The sequence below is a fragment of the Pteropus medius genome, unplaced genomic scaffold (genome assembly GCF_902729225.1).
Source record: "Pteropus medius unplaced genomic scaffold, Ma_sr-lr_union100, whole genome shotgun sequence".
Lineage (NCBI taxonomy): Eukaryota > Metazoa > Chordata > Mammalia > Chiroptera > Pteropodidae > Pteropus > Pteropus medius.
The window spans coordinates 8509207-8529548 of NW_024340701.1; the positions used below are offsets into that span (position 1 = coordinate 8509207).

A 20342-nucleotide genomic window follows, 5' to 3' on the forward strand; every position below is an offset into this window, starting at 1 on the left:
ACAGAGGAAGGAGTGATGAATTCTGAACAGATGAGGGGTGGAAGCCACCATACATGACGAATGTGGGCCATGAAGCTGAAGAAATTGGTGGGGTGGGGTAAGTGGGTGGGCCTTCGAGCAAAGGCAAAGAGCCTTGGAAAGGCACATTCCAGAGGTAGTGCATATGCTAGCCTGGCTCAATAGTAACAGCTGTCATCTATGGAGCACTTAAGATACACTAGACAGCATTCTAGGTGATTTATGTGGACTGGCCCACTCAATCCTCTCAACACCTCTAGGAGGCAAATAGTTTTATGGCACCATTTTAATAATAAAAGTGGCACCAATGGGGTGGGTAACTTGCCCAAAGTCAACTAGCTGGTAAAAGTAGAGTCAGGACTCGAATTCAGGACTCCTCTAAACCCTTTAGGAGATATTAATAGTGACAAGACTGGGTCCCTGCCTTTGAGAAGTTGGCAACAGCCCAAGCAGCCCTTGCCTGCTCACTCCAAGATTATGGTAAAGTCTTGGCATTCACTGTCATGCAACGTCCCCATCCTGAGTAGAAGAATCCAGTCTGCAGAAACCCCTGCCAGAGCCCACAGCCAAATCTCCACAGCACCCGACACCCCACCAATGAGTCTCCTGGGTCAGCCCACGAGCTTTCTGGGTGAGCCTGGGCAGTAAGTTCTACCCTTGCAAATGGGTATTTAGCATTAACTGGTAAGTGCCTCCTCTTCACTCTCCTGGCTCTACAGTTTTAATTAGCTAAGAGCAATTAAGCTTTCACCATGGAAGCTCACTGGCAGTCTTTAGATCTGCTGGTTTAACAGGAGTAGACACCATACCTGCACCAAGGTGGTGCCTGAATGTGGAGAGCCTAAAGGTGCCACCCCCTTCTGCTGGCCCACATGTACCACCCACTCACCTACTGTGTACAAAAGGCTAACTGGCTTAATATAAGGGCAGCTGCCAAGCACCTGCTGTGAGCCAGGCACTGTAGTCCCCATTTTACCAATGAAGTGTAAGGAGTATGAGGAAGGTCAAACTTGCACAAAGTCATATGGCTATCAAGTGGCCCAGGCAGTCTGACTCAAGCCTCTAGTCTGAGTCACTATGATGTAAGCCATTATTTTAAATTAAGTGAAGTATCTTGCTCTCCTTCCTCCATGCCCAACTGTTTCTCCCTTTAGCACCTAGTCTTCGATCAGGCCCTATTGCAAATTCCCTGAGTTTGCAATAACATCATAAAAATATTTTCCCATTTTTCATATTATAGAAAACTACCCACATTTATAAAAACTTATTCTATCTAAAACAAAGCTTTACATACCCTTGGATGTGTAACAATCCATTCTAAAAAGCATTCTGGCACCTTGGTGGGAACTCTGTGAAGAGGCCTGGCATTCAAGTAGTTAGGAAATGACAATTTCAACAGATTTCTTTTATGGATAGCCCAGCAGGTGTTTCTCCCATTAAAATACAGAATATTAATGGAGCCCTTGATTTACATCCTAAGCTTGATTTTCTAGCCAGTTGCTTCTAGATCTCCCCAAGGAGCAATGATAATAAAGCCCGTACCTGTTATTTCGCCAGCATCTCCATTTCATCATTTCATGGCAAGAAGTAGCACTGGCAAGTTTAGGAAGGAGAAAGTTTATTTTGAGTATGTCCATCTTGCCTCTAAGGAGATGGAACCATTCTGCAGGCATTATTTAGTTCTTGCTGGTGGCATTTCCCAGGAAGGTTGTAAAGCATCTAAGGAAGATAAAATTAACAGGAGAACCTGAGCTCCCAATGGGCATTTTCTAAGTCACCTAGTATTAAGGAAGTGTTCCCTGAGAGCATAGCAAGAGTTAAGCATAACATATAAGCTCAGCCAACGTCCAGACAACCCTGGGAGGTAGGTACCATTATCATGAGTGCACCTTACAGATAAAGAATGTGAAATGCACAAAGGTCAGGTAATTTATCTAAGGTCACATCCCTGGTAAGAGGTGGATCTAGGATTAGGTCTCTTTAAGGTTCTGATCTTTCCACCAAATTACACTGATCTTGGCTACTAGAACAAACACTGGCTTGGCAATCAGAACACCTAGATTTCTTGTACTCTGTATTTGTTTCTCTTGGAAAATAGAGGATGGGTACCTGTTTCATATGTAGAGGCTTCTGTAGTTCAAAGACTGATTTAGCCTGACCTCTCAATACAAGATCGACAGGAAGCAGCCTAATTTAGGGGATGTAGCACCTGGCCTGCAATCAGGCCTTTTGTCAGTCAGATGGTACGTGGCAGGTTAATTCCCACTCCAGGCCTGTTTCCCATCTGTGAAGTGAGGGCTGCACAGGCAGGCTCCAAGTTCTCCTCCCATTCTAAAGTTCCATGATTCTACATCATCCCCAAATCATTCTATAACTTGCACATCTGTGAAGAGTTTAAAATTAATTGGGTGGTTTTTAAAAGTTCTTACATTTGGCTAACGTTCCAAAAATAAGATTATAGAGCACAAACTTTAAAAAAGTATATGCACCCATATGGACGAATTCTAATTTCTCATTAGTTAAGGCTAACTTAATTAGATAGACATAAATAATTCAGTTTTACTTACTGAAATCACTCACATAGTAAGAGGCCATGCATTGTAGTGGGGAGGGCAGGTTTTGGCCAATACTTGGATTCTAGCTCTGATACTTAAGAGCTGTGCATCCTTAAGTTGCTCATCGGTAAAATGAGAGTAACAGCACCTCCTGTACAATTTCAAGGTCTGAAAGGGTGTAAAAAAGGGCATCACAACACAGTGGCATGTGGCAGGCCCCCAACAAATAAATGACCAGACCATTAAAAGCTGAGAGCTCACATCAGTCTGATAATATACAACAAAAATTACTCAAAGAAACGCTCAACTACAAGGTGGGCTCAGAGAAGGCAGCTACCCACACACTAGGAGCTCTCAATAGACTTTGCACGTTAGAATCATCTGAGGAACTTTAAAATTCCTGATACCCAGCCACACCCCTGACCATAACCAGAACCTGTGGGTGGGAACCAGGTGATTCCATCGTGCAGCCAAGGGTAAACTCCCCTGCCTTACAGTCCAGCCTTTCTAGGTCTTCTCTCAGAAGCTGCATCTCCTGGCCTGAATGCTGGGCCCCCAAGCTCCAGTGGTAAGCCTGGGAGTCATTATGGCTTGGTATATGCATTAATTAGGGTACCTGATGGTGTGTGCTTGGGGTGGAGTTACTCAAGCTGTAACAGCAGTAGCAGTAATAAGCTGCTGGGAAGCTGCGTGGCAACTGGAACAATTGGCCAACACAGAACTGCAGTAGACTAGGAATCAGCCTAGGACCCTGGCCACAGGGTGCTGACCATCAACTACAAGAGGCTGGCCACCAAAGAAGGAGCTGCCCCGAACAAGAAGGAACACCCTCAGGCCTGACCGGGAGAGTGCTGGGGAAAAACCACTTCCAGGAGCTGTCAGGCATGTTTTCAGGAGGTGGTGGCCTTGAGCTTGCCCTTGACATATCCTTGTTAGATTTGGGCATGTCCAAGACCCTAATCTAGGGAGCACGAGCAATGAAAGCAGGCGGCACTGCAGTAGTGGCTCAAGTCTGCTCCTAATTTGCCACAGAATGCAGGCAGAGAACTTAACATTCACCCGGTTGTGGCTCTAGGATCCAACTCAGGACACAGTCACTGTGGCACTCGAAGCCTGCTATCCTGGTATCTGTGGGGAGAAATGGTTTAAAACACTTTCTCAGCCACCCATTTTTTTTCTTTGAGAGGAGTATAGAAATGATAGCAAAAGAAGAGTCTCAAGACAGGAAGCCACTACACTATGATGGCAGGTGTCACCACTGTTTCAAATGAACATGCAAGGCCCATCCCAATAGTTTGACTTTATTCAATCAATCCAACATGATCTCAGCATGGAGCGGCCTAAGTAGAGCCTGGTCTCTGGAGGTGCTTTTGGCAGGGGGGGTCATTAGCTGATTAAATCAACTTTCTGTGTAGCTTAGACTAAGGAGGATCAGAGGAACCAGATCTGTCATGCGCCTCTCATGGAACCAGCCAGTGACAAACAGTTGTTAAGGAATTTACAGATCTGGTTCCATTTTCTCATGTCACAGATGGAGAAACAGGCCTCAGCAGGGGAGAGGATGAGTCTAAGTGGAGGAGGGCTGGTGGGCCTAGTATGCAGCAACTGGCCCGTAATCAGACCATCACAACCGGAGGGCCCTGGCCATCGGCCATTCTCATCCTTCACGTGGGAAACTCAGCTTCCAGAAGGGCAGTGACTCGCCTGAGGGCCAACATGAGAACTCTGCCCTTTCTTGCCTCTCTGCCTCCTAATGAAGCTTCCACATCGGAATAAAAAAGGGACTGTATGTGGCAGCATGGCCAATCCAGAGAAAGGGACCAAGTTAATGACTTTAAATACAAGTCCTCTGAACAAATGACTGGATAAAAATTGGTTTCCCTAACATATTCTTACCTTCCATGAACTGCCCTGGTTCTGGGGAGACCAGCCCCAGAAAGGAGTGAAGGCAAAGGCAGTGTTAGAGTGAACTCCAAGGCTGCAAGAGGGGGTGGGGTGGGCTGGGGGCGCTTAGACAACCTGCACTTGGCTCAGTAATTCTATGACTCCTTCCTTGGTGAGAAAGACCACCTCGCCAGTGTTCTGGCACCACACCTCAAAATGGGCAGGGTCCTCCAGGGCCCTCTTGCCAGTGATGATCACAAAGGGGTAGCCAAACTTGTTGGCGTCTTTCAGTCTGTTTCCAATTGTCAGATGGGTCCTGTCGTCTAACAGGACCTCCCCGCGAAGCGGCGGCACCGCCTCTGTGATGTGGTCGTACAGGTGCCCCGTGAGCTCTGCGGCTACCGCCTCCTTACTGCCCTTCTTCGGTGGGATGAGGCAGACTTGGTAAGGGGCCAGAAGTCCAGGCCAGCGGATGCAGTCTTCTGTAGAGAGAACCTCGATGGCAGCAGCCAAGATCCGTGTCACGCCCAAGCCATAGCACCCCATTTCAGCCAAGGATGGTTTGCCATGGACGTTGATAAACTGGGCATTGAAAATGGAGGAGTACTTGGTGCCCAGGTAAAATGTGTGCCCCACTTCAATGCCTTTGGTTTTAGTCAGTGGTCCCTGGCAAGCAGGGCAGTTCCTTTGTGACAAGTCTAGTGTCTCCATGTTGGCTGAGAAGCTGCAGCTGGGACAGACTGCAAACTGGTCCTCTCCAACATCCATTGGTAGCTGGAACTCATGAGACATCATGCCCCCGATGCTACCCACGTCTGCCTGGACCTTGACACATTGCAGCCCCAGTCTGTCAAACAGGCTGTCGTAGGCATCACACACGAGGCTGTAGGTCTGCCGGGCGGCCTCTGGGGAGGAGTCAAAGGTATACATGTCCTTCATGTAAAACTCTCGGCCACGGAGAAGACCAAAGCGGGGCCTGGGCTCATCCCGAAACTTTCTTGTCACCTGGTACAGCAGGAATGGAAGCTGCTTGTAGGACAGTGTCTTCTGGGACGCGACCAGGGCTGTAATGGCTTCCTCGTGAGTTGGTCCTAAGCAGTATTCCTTGCCGTGTCTGTCTCTAAGTTTTAGCAGCTCCTTGCCCATCAAGTCCCACCGGTTGGTGGCTCGCCAGAGCTCTGCAGGGCTGAGGCTGGGCATGTTGACCTTCTGTCCCCCAATGGCCTGCATCTCCTGGTCTATCACCCGCACCAGCTTCTCCATAGCACGAACAGTATAAGGCAGGAGGTGGTAACACCCGGAGCTTGCGGGGTGGATCAGGCCCACCTGTAGCATCAGCCTCTGGCTCTTACAGGTCAGGTCACCAGACTTGCCCTCCAGGGAGAGGACCTGGTCTTCCCGAAGGTTCTGGGGCTGGAACACTCGGGACAACATCAAGCGCTTCCCTCTCCCTGGGGCACAGTGGTGAAACCTGCAAGGGATATACCCGGAAAGCTGGTGGCTGCAGGTGGCCAATGCTCTGAATCTTGCTAGCAGCCTTTCCATGCCACCCCAGCATAGGGAAGCACCTGTGCCTGGAGAAAAATGAGTTGTGCACAAATAAGCATTAACTACGTTCTGACAGCATGAAGTAGCCAGCTCAGTCTGGTCTCCAATAAACTTCTAAGATAACCACTGATTCTGCAGATGCAAACCCTTTCATTTCCAATTTCCTAGCAGATCCAAGTACTACTTCTCTTACCTCTTGTTGTCATGTAAAAAAAAAAAAATCAATATTTTTTCATTTACAAAAGGTATAATAGCATACTGTGGAGAGATAGGAATGGGTGGCGACTGCACAGGCTCTGGAACCAAACAGCCCGGTATCCAGGCAGGCTTCCCACTGACAGCTTGGGACATGTGACTTAAACCCTCTGTGCTCAGTTTCTTCATCTGTAAAATGGCAATGCAATAGGACCTACCTTCTCGGTTTATTGTAGGAACTTAGAAGAGTTATAAAAGGTTACTAGAACAGTATCTGGCACATTCTATGAGCTCAATCGACGCTTGCTATTGTTATTATAGAAAACTGGGAAAAAACAGAAATAAAAAAGAAAACGAAAGCAACTATAACCCCTCAGCCCAGAGACATCTACAGCTGATGATTCCCTCTTTCTTTTGCCAGCCCTGCCCTTTGCCCACCCCCCCTTAAATGTCAAATGTTGTGTGCTTCTTCCTTTCTCTCACACACTCCCGGGTCAGGCCTCGTGCTGACTCCTGGAGAACACAATGCACTTCAAACTCAGCGCCCTAAGAAACTCAGCGCCTTCCCCCCAAACCCACCTCCTATCACTCTGAATGGCACCATAAGCCACCCTTTGTGTAAACCAAAAGACTGGGTTCACCTACCTGTCCCCCATGCTCCACATACACCAACTCTCTTGGCCCTGTCCTCCCTACCTCTTCACATACTATTCAATTTGTCCTTCTCTCCACCTCCACAGCATCCACCCAGGTCCAGGCCACTATCATCTCATCACGCTGCAGCCACAGGGGACACTTCCAAAACACATACGGTAACAGTTTTTCTTGCTTAAAATCCTCCAGTGGCTTCCTGGTACCCTTAAAATCGGGTCTAAGCTTCTGACCTTCACGGTGCCCACGGCCCCACAGGAGCTGGCTACTGGTCCCCTTGGGCCTCTTCGCACCATCGCCCTCTCCGTGTCCCAGTTGCACCATGCTCACTTTTAAACACACTGCCCCTTTGCATACCAACATCTACCCATCCTTCAGGCCTCAGGATTACCATCCTGTCCTCTAGGATGCCTTCCTTGTCCCACTCCTCATACGGCAAAGACCAGCTTCTCCTGCAGCAGCCCATTTGCCCCCTATCAAATACCAATCTCCCTTTGGAGTTACTGCACGTTGGGCTGCTTGTCTTTCAGGCACTTTGCTCTGTGCAGGCAGGGACCACCTCTACCTTGCTCTCCACTCAGCACACAGCAGGGGTTGACTAGACACTGTCTGATGAATGAGTACGCAGGTTTCTCTATGATTTTACCAAATATTCACACATTTCTAATGGCAGTACAATAATTCATTGATTGACTATATCAAGAATGATTCTCTTACTACCAGAGAGTTGTCAGTTTTCTCCTTATGCATAAATTACAAAGAACAGAAGTCTTTATTTTGTTATCTATTTGGGAGAGGATTTTCAGGAATGGAATTCCTGAGTCAAAGGGTATAAATTTTCAAGGTTCTTGATTTATATTGTCAAATTTGGTAAGCATCTCTGATTTTCAGCACATCCTATGGAGCAAAGTTCCCCTGCACTGTGCTGAGAATGGGTTACTGATCCCTCTCAGCTCTGGGAAGCTGGAAGCCCCAGGTGGTCAGCTCTAGCTTTCAGCCTCAAGTCCTCCAGCTGGTGAACTTTGAGTGATGAATTGGAGGTACTGGGGGCGAAGTGTGCCTGTTCTTAGAACAATGAGCAATTTGGGGACGTGTTAGTGGAAGGGTAGGATAAGATGGAAGAGGTGTATTGAGATAAAAATATGAAGAGGCTTTGGTCCAATTCTGAGAAAATTATTGGGGAACCATTAATGGATTATAAACAGGAGAGAGATTGAATCAACTGTAATATGGACACTAGACAGACGAGGTCAAGAATTGTTCCGTTTATTCATTAATAAACCTTTATTGAGTGTCTGCTGTGTCCAGGCACCATGCTGGATCCTGCAGGTACAACTTGTAATAAAAATATACGTGGTTTTTGAAGGCAGAGACTTAGCCTCCAGGTGTGGCCCTGTGCTCTTCTGCCCTGTCTTTTGATACGGTGACTTCACATCTCAGAGCCTCCTCCTTCTCAGAACCTCAGGCAGCTTCATCCATTTCTCCATGCAATGTACAAATATTATCATTTCCTATGTGGCCTAGGACCTGAAAAAGGTTGGGAGGCACTGCGTCAGAGTCCTAGTCTGACTGCATGGAAAAGTGTGGGCCCTGGAGGCATGGCACATGTGGTTCACACCTGCCCCCATCACTTGAGGTCCCACCTCAGGCCCGTGGCCCAAGCCGGAAGTGCCTTCACCTCTGGCTCTTCCTAAAGCAAACAAATCTTTCTTCAAGATTTCTCTTAAGTCCACCCCCTTCTTTCTGTCCCTTACTGCCTCAACGATGGGTTAGGCCCTCAGTACCACTTGCTACAAATTACAGTATACCACTGGTTCTGAAACTTAAGTGAGCATCAGAATCACCTGGAGAGCTTGTGAAAACACTGATTGTAGGGCCTCACCTCCAGTTTGATTCAGTAGGTCTGGGGTAAAGACAGAGAACCTGCATTTCTAACAAGTTCCCAGGTGATGCTGATGCTGCTAATCCAGGGACAGCACTGGGAGCACCACTGCAGAAGCCTGTTTACCCACTCTGATTTAGATTGTAAATCACATGTGGGCAAAAACCACGTATATTTTATTCCAAGTTGTACATGCAGGATCCAGCATGGTGCCTGGACACAGCAGACACTCAATAAAGGTTTATTAATGAATGAACTGAACAATTCTTGACCCTGTCTGTCTAGTGTCCATATTACAGTTGATTCAATCTCTCTCCTGTTTATAATCCATTAATGGTTCCCCAATAATTTTCGCAGAATTGTACCAAAGCCTCCTCATATTTTTATCCCAACACACCTCTTCCAGCTTATCCTACCCCTCCCCTAACACATCCCCAAATTGCTCATTGTTCTAAGAACAGGCAAACTTCCCCCCTAGTACCTCCAATTCATCACTCAAAGTTCACTTATTGCAAGAAGCCTTCGCCAACCCTTCCAAACAGAGTGTCACTTTCTTCTCTGTGTTCCCACTGAAAACACTTCTTTATAGTATTCTGTACTGGAATAATTCTCAAACATGGTTTGGAGAAACTGGTGTGTGCCAGGCATTGGGAATGAATGTTTCATGTCCTATTTCCCTATTAAACCATGAGTTCATAAGTTTTTTTTTTTTTTTTGCATTTTTATATTTCAGGGCCTAGGACAATGCCTAATATTTAGGCTATTATTGTTTGTTGATCAACTATATTAGTAAATGAAGAACAAAGTGAAGGGGTGCAATGAGAAATTACCTGGATAATTTAAATAAGAGCCTTAAGCCCTCTGTCCCGAGCCCTAAATGTGTGCTCATCCTTAGATTCCTCAGCTTAAACCAAGAGAATAATTATTTCAATTTTCTCAGATAATGCCTTGAAAGCAATATAGTAAAAAATGTGTCCAGCACCTCGAGTCTGGCAAAGAGCCTCTGAGTCATTCAATCATTTAGTAAATTTTTATAGAGCATCTACTCTGTCCTTCTAGCACAGGCCTTTTTAAAGGTTCTTTGACTCACAATGGCCCTGCAATCCAAGCAGGAAAACTATGCATAATGTGCTTATAACAGTGCTTGGTATACAGTGTTTGTTATTATCATTATGCCTAACTCACAGAAGAAGGAGGCTCTGAGATGTGAAGTCACTGTATCAAGAGACAGGGCAGAAGAGCACAGGGCCACACCTGGAGGCTAAGTCCCTGCCTTCGATTTTCAATTCCCCCAAAGTCTCCATCACGAACCATGCTGGGAAAGAAAAACAAACAGAAAACAATGAAGGCCCAGACCTAGTTCTAAGAACTGGCTGGGTGACCGGGTCGCATGACATTTTCCGGACCTCAATTTTTCCATGTGTAAAATGAGAAGGTTGGCTCAGCCACCAGGTGAACTCTGAGGGTCTTTCCAGGGCTGGCACTTCTAGGAACACTGTGCCACAACCTTGGAGAGACAAGGAAGTCCTGCCTTCAGTTTTCCATGGAGGAAAATGAGACTAAGAGATGAGTATTACCCCAAAGTTTATATGACTGTGACCCCAACCCAAGGACGGCGTGCACGTGGGAAAGCGGACAGCAGGATCCTAGGTCTCTGCGCTCAGAGCCCATATTCACTCCACCACCCACCGCCAGTCTCTCACCCCTCCCTAGCACCCACGCTCACCAATTGCAGTCCCAGCCGACGCAGCCCACGGGACCGCCGTGCCAGGCGAACGCGCCTGCGCCCGGGGCGTGCCCGCCAAAGCTCCGCCTCCTGTCCTTCTAGCCAATCACAAAGCCGCGCTCAAGAGGACTCGCCCACCTTACAGCAGACGCAAGTGAAAGGTGTTCCGGAAGCTTTGCTGAGGAGGGAGAACTCGGCCCTCCTCAAGATCAAAGATTGGCCTGGGCGCCAATAAGTAAAGCACCATTCCGGAAGTGCGCTCTAGGATTTAGGGAGGTGTAACTCTATCATCAAAGCCTATTTTCCGGGTTTTGAGTGTGGCGTTTCCTCCTACTGTCTGGGGCCGCCTCACTCTCAGACTAGGAGAAAGGCTGGCAGTAGTGTAACCATGACAACAGTGGGCAATGCAGTTGCGAATCTACCCTATTATTTTACAGGCTTACAATTTAAATAAATTAAAAAATTTAAACAATTGGAAAAAGGCACCTTTATTATAAAGCCCAAGACAGCCTTTAAGACATTAAATCAAACTTTCATTCACATTATTTTTTGAGCAGTAACCATGTACTAGCTACTGTTGTAGAAATTGGGAATAGTGGACAAAACACAAACATAATTCCCTGTATTTAATATAGCTCACATTCTGTCAATAAACCAATACAGTGAAACTTGAGGGGAGGTCACAGAACTCGGCAACCAAGAGAAGTGGTATTTTAATGTAATTAATTTAGAAAATTAATGCAAAATCATGGTGAAAAAATTATCAAAAACTTATATAAAGACAGGATTCATCAGATGCTTTTTTACTATAGAGAAAAATTAATTGGGGAAAGTTGGAGGTCAGGAGGTTGCAATTTAAAATAAGATGATCAAGAAAGCCTCATTGAGACATTTTAGCAAAGACCTGAAGAGATGAGAGAGCCTTGCAAATATCTGGGGGAAGAATGTTACAGACAATGAGAACAACAAGTGCAAATGTGCTGAGGTGAGAGCTGCATATCATATAACTCTACCTAAGTAATAACAGTTATAGTTTATTGAATATTTAAAGTGTAGCAGATCCCATGCAATACACTGGTGATTCTAATAGTGACCTTAAGAATCTCTCAGCCTGCTCAGGATCTGCCAGGATCAACAAGGTATGATCAGTGGTGTAATGGGGGCTGAGAAACCTGTAGGAGTGCTGAGAAGGAGGGCTTCGCTGAGGTGAACTTGGAACTGAGCCTGAAGGATGAGTGGGGTTTACCAGGTCAAGAATGCAATGGGAATGGAGTAGAATGTCCAGGCAAAGGGACCAGGACAATCACAAGCATGGAATCAGGAAATGATGAACTGGTATGAGGGAAGCATGGTGTGCTTTTTAAGCATTTTATTTTATTTCATTATTAGTTTTAAGTATATACAGTACACTGGTTAGACATTTATATAGCTTATGATTTGCATCTTCTTTTCCCACCACTCCAGTGCTTGACACACAGGTCAAAGCACTGGTTCTCAACCTTGGCTGAACTGGAATTACCGTGTAACCCCTGAGATGCCAGTTATCGATCTGGGTAAGCCTGGGCATCAGTCTTTTATAGTCCCCCAGCGGCCTGAGCTGGATTTTCTGGCCTTGAGGGAAGCTGCTAGACAACATAGTGGAGGGATGGGATAGATGGTGGATGCATGTTATCATCCTGACCTTACGGTTGAGGAAAATGCAGTTTGGGTGGACCATGCAGTTGCTATCTGCTCAACCAGCTAGGTCAGGCAGAGCTGGACTGGACCTGAGTGCTTTTGCTCTAAGAATGTGGCTCAGCCTATGCAGCCTAGCACTGTGGTGGGGGCTTTCTCCAAGGAGTGCAGTCCCAAATGTTTTACTGAGGCAATATTCCCCATGCTTCCTGCTTAGGGGTAGGAGGTGAATAATCTTTGGTGTATTTTGGGATCCAAAGTAGCCTTAGCTCTCCCTGCTCCCCGTTCACATTATTACATCCCTTCCAATCCTGGAAAAGCCAGCATCCGTCCTCTGCACCCTGAGGTGTTAATTATTTCTCAATTAGCAGTTCCCAGGCTGTAGAGCATAGTGGTGTGGAGAGGCCTAATGACTTGCTATGTTTATACACCCCACATCTTCAGAACACTTTACCAATGGTAACTAATTAATGCTCACGACCCCCTTGGGAGGCAGGCTGAGAACTGCTGCATTTTACTTCGTGTTTGCAGGAGGCTCTGTAGCCTGCAGCTGCAGAGCCTGCTCAAGCCAGCCATGGTCAGGGTAGATTTGGTCCCCACTGAGAAAGTACAGGGTGGCAGAGACCCAGAATCTAGCCTTATTGCGGCTAGCAACTCCCTATGTGACATGTCATCAATCAATTTTTCATTTATTGGGTGTCTTGATTTACAGAGCTCATTCATGGTTAATAACTCACAAATTCCCTAAAACAGGAAGGAAAAAACAAAGTATTTATTCTTTCATTTATTCATTTATTGTCATTTAACACAAAAGGACAGCATACTTGCCTTGTTGCCCTGCAGCCCTGGGGACACATCTTACCCTTAGGGCTTCTATTGGCCCCTGGCTAGGGCCCCTGGGGCAAGTATAGGTTTTGCTCTTTTCTATACCTTGAGCACACAGCTTGGCCCAGATGGAGATTAGCAAAGAGTTTTGCTTTTTGTTTGTTTTACTATATCAATCAATCAATGAATGGATGTTTTGTTTCTCCCTGAGTTCAGAGCTCCTCTGAGGACAGAGAGTCATTTCTGCATCAGGAGCCCATGGTCTGGCACAGACAGGGGCTCCGAGTGTGTATTGAATGAAACAAGTGAAGGCAGAGTTAAAGGTGAACTCCCTGACGTCACGTTGCTCATAACTTCCTGGAGAGGCTGCCTCTCAGCAGCCTGAGGTAAGAAGCTGTGAAGAAGGAGGGAAAAGCAAAATGCCGAGGGACAAGCACTGCAAGGATGGGGCTGGTGGGATCAAGGGGGCTTCTTGGAAGATGGGAAATGGAATTGGATCTTAAAGGATAACTAGGAGCTTCCCAGGCTGACAGGAAGGATAGAAAGACATTCCAGTCAGGGGGTCAGTAAGTCACAACTGGCTGTAAGGAAAAAGAGAGTTCTGGAGCACAAGCATACCCAGGTGTCATGGAAGCACCAGAGGAAAGGCAGTGGGTGCCAGTGGGGCAGGGCCTAATGGACCAGGCTGCAAGTTTTCTTCGTCTTTGAGGCTGGCGAGCCTTTTTCTATGAAGAATGATACTCCCCTATCTCCACAACATATACGCACCTATTTTGAGGCTTAGCCCAAAACAACTTCTTCTCTGAGAGAAATTTTGGACATTTTGCATTCCACTCTAGACATATTTTTGTTATAATTTTATGGCCACCTCTTCTGCTGAGGACGCTGGCGAGTGTGAGAAACAGACCTGTAGGTAATGGAAGAGTTTTATACCAAAGAAGTACATGGTCAGTTGTGTTTCTTGGCCCGAGTGAGGTGTGAATCCAGATAGGAGGAAGAAGATGGGGACTCCTACCATGGACCAGACTGGGGCAGTGGGTGAGAGAGGAGGGGACAGACCCCAGAGAGCCATTAGGACAGTACATCTGAGGGACTCCTGAGCCCACCCTTGCCCCATTAGCCCAGCCCAATCTAGATAGACTGGACTGGAGGAGAGAGGGTAGCCTCGAATTGGAATCCCACCAGCCACTTCCTAGCTATATAACCTTGGGCCAGTTACCTCCTCGTTTCTTCATCAGTAAGACAGAAATCATAATACCACCACACAGAGGTATTCTGAGGGTTCAATGAGAGGTGTAATTGAAAGCATCTGTCCCATCCTTTAACTCATTCTGATTCTGGGAACTGCATGGCTCCGTTGCTCACCATAAGGAGAGAATCATCATCTTGTTGTCATGGAATTCCCTGCTCTGCCACTGTGTGGGATGCCAATCCTTCTCTGACTTCTTGGGCCCAGAGAGTATCACTTGTTCATGGGTTTGGGGCCTAAGTCTAGACTGATTAGAGGCCAGAAGGGTGCTGGGAAGATAGGCCTCTTTTTTATCAAGATTCCTCAGGATTAAAGAGTATGGTCACCAATTGTCATCCTCATCATTGTTCACATTTTCAGAGCCCTTGCTATGTGCCAGGGATAATATTAAACACTTTACACCCATTTCTGATGAAATCCCTACAACAACCACATGAGGTAAAAATATCACTCTTTCATCCATTTTATAGATGAGACAACCAAGGCTTAGGTTGGATAGCTTGTCCGTAGTCAACACAACTAGTAAAAGGGGGAGATAAAATTCAGATCTCAGCTCAATGGCACCCTCTTTGATAAACCTTCTTTGAAGTCCCCGTAGGCAGGGGCTCCACAATCCTCAGAATTTTGTCTGAGTCTCTCAACTGGCCCATTCTCTCTCTGAGGTGTGTGATAGCTAAGTGCGTACATTTGATGGGGGCAAACAGACCTGAGTGCAAATCCTTGCTTTGCCACCCACTTACTATATGGCTGTGGCGAGATATGCAGCCTCCCTGAGGCTCAGGTGCCTCGTCCTCTCCCGTGGAGTTGTGATGAAGATGCAAGGAGTTGGCCCATGTAATGAGGTAGGTAATGAGGTCAGCACAGTGCCTGGCACATAGTAGGTCATGTAGGGCACACAAAAAGGTTTCTCTTTACCGCCATAGACTGCGAGCTCTCAGAGGGGAGGGCCTGTGTCCTGTTCATCTCTAACCCTGCCATAGTAAATCTGTTTACTACATAAAAAGATTTTGTACATAGTAAATCTCAATTTCTACTTGCTGAATTAATGTCATTCTACACAATTCCCTCAATTCTTAAGAATGCCCTGCTAAAAATGCAACCAAACAAAATCTTAGCAATAGTTAATCTGACGACAACAGCCCCTCTTTGAGCACCTGCTTTAGGTTAGCTCTGCAGAGCATTGGGCACAGCTAGAAGTCTGGGGCACAGCATAGGTGCCCCAGGCCAGAGGGAATGATCAAATGTCTGTGAGTTCTGGGTGTGACTCCAGCAGTTTAACTGGTCACTCTCATCTGGGAGGATGATAGAAATTGAGTTCCTTTCAATATGTCTTTGACTTTTCTCTTTGGTGCAGGATTTGGATGAGCTGTGAGTGGAACAAGGTGGAGTTCATGCCTTCCAGAGCTAGTGGCTTACAGAGAGGAATACAGTGTTTGGATCCAGACAGACCTGGGTTTGCTTTCTAGCTCCTGCACTTACAGGCTGTGTGACCTGGGGCAAGGGACTTGACCCTTCTGATCTTTGGCTATACTTCAGTGAGGTCAGTAACCTTCTTGAAATGCTGTGAAGAGCAAGAAAACAACATTACAAAACAATGTAAACTAAAAGTTCTGTATAAATAGTAGTAATAGAAATACATTCATATTATTCTTTTGTGAGATTAAGTATATAATGAGATGATGACTTTTAAGTAATTAAATGAGATTATGTATGTAAAGCACTCGAAGGGCTCCTATTAGTGCTCAGTATAGGATTAACTTTGCATCTGCTGTTCCTCCACCCAGCAGTTCTTTCCTGCCAAGTCCACCTGGTTCACACCTTCAGCATTTTCAGGTCTCTGCTCAAATGGCACCTTTGCAGTCAGGACTCCTAACCTTCCCGCCTCCCATCACTCCCAATACTCCTTCTCTGCCTTTTTTTTTTTAAATAACATTTATCACCATCTAACATATTAAAATTTTACCTAGTTTTTGGTTTATTTGTGTTACCTCTCCCTCAACCCAAGTAGGATGCAAACTCCATCTAGGAGGGTATGATTTTTGTTTGTTTTTTTCACTGCAACATTCCCAAGGGGCACCAAACTTTTTCTATAAAAGACCAAACAGTCAATATCCTATGCTTTACAGGACATATGGTCTCTGTCACAGTTACTCAACTCTGTCGTCATAGCCTGAAAGCAGCCATAGAAGTATGTCAACAAAGAAGTATGACTGTGTTCCAATAAAACTTTATTTACAAAAATAGGCAGTGGGCCAAATTTGCCAACCCCCGGTTTAGATCATTGCCTGGCACATTGTAAATCTTTATATATATTTGTTGAATGAATTAATTAGTGAATAAATGAATGAATGAGCACATGGCAGCTGGTACAGTGCCTGGTACACAGCTGGCACTCGATAAATGCATATTCCTTCCTATTTTATACTTGTCGAGTGAACTCAAAAAGAGTCTAAAGGCTTTGCTAGAAATTTATTCAAAAGTCTTAGAGTTTGCAAACTATGAACATAGCTAGGTGAAAACCCAGATGTGTTTTGAAGAAGAAAGAAAAGAGTTATTATAGTAAAAAGTACATTCTTGAGAATTATCTGTTCTGTATTCTTAGCTGTAGTGCTGGTCCAGGATGTTATTAGTCAGATGTCAGGTGGTCTGGATACGTGAATCCTTCAGGGAGTAATCAGAGGGTTATCTGGAGGTCTAATATATGTCCAGATGTATATGTAGGCATTGATGCAGGACTGGAAAATCCAAAAGTTTTAAGTTCCCAGGCTAGTTAAGTGATTCAATTTTATATATTCCCTATTTTCCCTCTTTCCTCATTAATGCATACAACAAAATAGACCACAGTGTGTTGTATTAGAGGTACAAAGAAGGTGCCAAGGGAGTGCTGAAGTGGTGGAGTCCTCCTCTTTGGATAAAGGGAGACGTCGAGGGTGTCAAAAGCTAGGCGTCCCCAGAAGTAGACCCTGAATCAAAGAGTCTCAGGCAAGCAGTTTATTTGGGAGGCGATCCCAGGAAACACTGGTAGAGGAGTGAGGAAATGAAAGAGGGGAAGGGCCAGGAATGAATACAGGGTGTGATAATGATAGAGCCGGTTGCTGATGTGGGCAACTGGCCTCAATCCCAATGAGCCCTCAGAGGAAATGTGGAATGTGCCTCGGAATGATCCTCCCCACCCTCACCCACCATGAGGCTGGGGTATTCTCCAATTTCCATTCCCCATTAGTTGAAGGCTGCTCTCAGGAGTGACAACTACCCAGTGCTTCCAATCAAGCAGAGAATTGCACGCGGGTGCTTGCAGTAAGATGGCTTCAGCAGGTACCTGGTAGGTGAGGGGAGAAGGGACATGGCAGGCACTGAAATGACACTTGAGCTGGCCTTACAGGATAAATTTCCATTTTGTTTAAGATACTGTCTTCAGGCCTTTGATGCCTAAGGCTAACCCTAACCCTAACGGGACAGCCGCTAATGCCATTCCAATGGATAGATAGCATTTTATGTCTCTGCACCCAGTTGGAAAATTCTCTGGGAAAGACTCTGATTGACCCATCTTGGGTCATAGGTCAGCTCTTGTGGTCAGGAGGTGGGGTATAAAGACTGGCAGCCCTCTGCCTCCGCGCAGAGTGGGGAAGTTGCAATTCCTAGCCCAGGAAGAGGAGGTGTGCTATTACCAGCAGGGAGGGGCTCTGGGCAGATGCAGCAATAGATCTCCGCAGTAAATACAGAGGTTCTTTTGTTTGTTTCTTTTACTTTGTGGATGACAAATAAAACTCACAGAGTTGCTGCAGTTAAATGAAACAATTTACATGCCAAAACTGAACAAGCTCCACCACAGAGCTATTGCCAGGTTTGGAAACATAAACATGAAAAATGCATTCAGATTTTTAAAGTGTTCAGTTTATAGAGCAACATATGTGATAGAAGAGAAAGTAATCATCTAAACTCCAAATAATTAAAAAGCTATTCATTAGTGCTCTTTAGCCCGCCTGCCATACAAGTCAGTGTGGAAGGACCTCAGGAAAGTTACTGAACCACTCCAAACCTCAGTTTCCTCATCTGTAAAATGGAGACAATGCTGATACATAGCTAGCTCATGAGCTTGTGAAGATTAAATGGGGTAGGGCATGTGAAATTCTCAGTAAATAATTATGGCGATACTGATGACCGTGATTTTCTTTGACCTCCCTGTGGGAAATCTTCCTTGTTCGGTCGAATTGTTCTTCTGTGGCCACCTAGAGGCCAGCTGAAGCTTTGCCACAGCTCCACAGTTTTTGCTTACCACTGCTGCCAAGAGTATCCCCCTTCGCCTCTCCTCATCAAAATTAGAGAGATCGTATTCCAGGCAGACCTGGGAGGTAGGAAAGGTGCTCCAGGCAGGCGGAATAGGGTGTGCAGAGGCAGGAAGCGGGAAGCAAGGACAAGGAAGAGCCTGTGTGATGTGCAGCCTGGAGTGGCTGCCCATGGGCAGGAGTTGAGGAAGAAGGAGGGAGCTGGCTGTGCCCCTAACCCCATCAGCAATCCTTGCCAGTGACTTCAGCCCCACGGAGATGGGGAGGGTTTCTCACTGGAAACATGCCTGCCATGTTGGGGATCTGTTTCCATCTGCTCATTTTACTGCTGAGTTGTAAAGTGCTAAATGTCATTATCCTCCCCTTCCTTAAACAAGAAAAAAAGTTAACAGCCTGAGAAAAGGAGATATTTCACTTCATTTGGCATCCAGCCACCATTATCCACACAGGGTGCTCCCTTGGGGCCTGATTAGGGACGGGAAAAGGCCTGCTCTGTTCTGCTTTCAGCTGCAAGCAGCCCCTCTGTGCAGGCTCCTGCCTGGGCCCTGACAACTGCAGGCCAGGTCAGAGCTCAGCCTGGCCATTGGCAGAGTAGGCAGCCACCTTTTGAAGAACTCAAACACCGTACTAGGTACAACAGAAAGAGAATGGGAGTCAGAAGAAAATGACTTATTTAAGGTCAGCATGATTATTAGGGTCTGTTCCGTGTAGTCCCAGAAGCTGAACTTGAATCAGGAGATAAAACCACAGAAAAGAGGATTTCAGCTCAATAGGAGAAGCTCAGAAGACAGACTAGTTGAAAATGAATTGATTTCTTTCAGGGTAGTAAGCTGCCCATCTGCCAGACATGTGCAAGTAGCTCAGGACACTCACTGTTGAGAGGAGTCCTACTTTAGATGGAGAGGCTAGAAGAGGTGATGACTAAGGTTCTTTCCAGCTCTGAGATTCTAAAAATCTATAACTGAAAAATCTCACCTGTTTTCACGATCTTTAACATGCCTTGCTCACAGCGGCTAAACATGAGTTCCAGTTGCCTGATGTTGGCTGTTAGTTAGATGCAGAGGAAAGAATAGGCAGGAAGCATGAGGTGTGATTTATCTTCATTACTCTGATTATGAGGTCATTAGGCTTTTAGTCTGTAGTGCTCCCCTAAGGATCTCCTGCTGCTTTAGCTGTGTGACAGACAGTTGTTCTCCCAGCTGCCCAGTGGGCAGGGGTGTTCCACAGGGCTCAAAATTGTAATTACATGAAGATCAGCCACCCATTAGTCTCCCCCTACCAGCCAGAGCCACAGTCCTGGGAGACTGCCAGGCCTGGCCTCAGCAGTGGCTTGCTAAGGTGAGGTGGCCAAGGACAGCCCCAGGGACAGCCATTCTCTCCTCCCCACTGGGCCGGGGAAAGGCAACTATCACAGAATGTGTATGTCTGGTTTGGAGGGGGAGAGGTAGCCAGCTCTGCCAGCTAAAATCTTCCATAGTTTCCCATTGGTCTCCCCAGGTCCCTACTGTGGCCCACAAGCCCCTGCATAACCTGCTCTGCAGGGTCTAGCCTGTGAGCTCCCTGAAGGCAAGGACAGGTCTATTTTGTTCTCCTTTGGAGCCTCAGAGCTTGGCACTCAACCACTACTTCTACGTATTTGTTCAGTAAAGGAATGGAAGGCTTGTAGTCCTCCTGGACTTGACAGAAATAAACTTGGTAAAGGAGGCAGCCTTGAAAGGGCAGAGACAGTGGCCCACAAGTCAGGAAGTGGGATTCGAGTTTGCATCTGTCATTGAGTCATTGCTTGACCTTGGCCAAGTCTCCACTCTTTTGTCTCAGTTTCTCATTTTGGGTCTCAGTTTCCTAATTG

General features: G+C 46.2%; 1 protein-coding gene across 9 annotated transcripts; it reads right to left on the reverse strand.

Moving 5' to 3' along the window:
• Nucleotides 1-1619: 1619 nt before the first annotated feature.
• Nucleotides 1620-10599, reverse strand: PARS2 (prolyl-tRNA synthetase 2, mitochondrial). Of its 9 annotated transcripts, none has more exons than XM_039887132.1 (4): nt 10460-10599; nt 4668-6031; nt 2586-2741; nt 1620-1737 (listed from the first exon to the last, which is right to left on the reverse strand). In XM_039887132.1, the coding sequence occupies exons 2-3, from the start codon at nt 6000-6002 to the stop codon at nt 2595-2597; spliced, it is 1482 nt and encodes a 493-aa protein (XP_039743066.1). In that variant the 5' UTR covers nt 6003-6031; nt 10460-10599; the 3' UTR covers nt 1620-1737; nt 2586-2594. The 9 variants fall into 9 exon arrangements, with proteins under 9 accessions (XP_039743066.1, XP_039743113.1, XP_039743082.1 ...); XM_039887179.1 differs by lacking the exon at nt 2586-2741 and adding an exon at nt 3633-3701; XM_039887148.1 differs by lacking the exon at nt 2586-2741 and adding an exon at nt 3633-3701 and having other exon boundaries at nt 4470-6031.
• Between the last annotated feature and the right edge of the window lie 9743 nt (nt 10600-20342).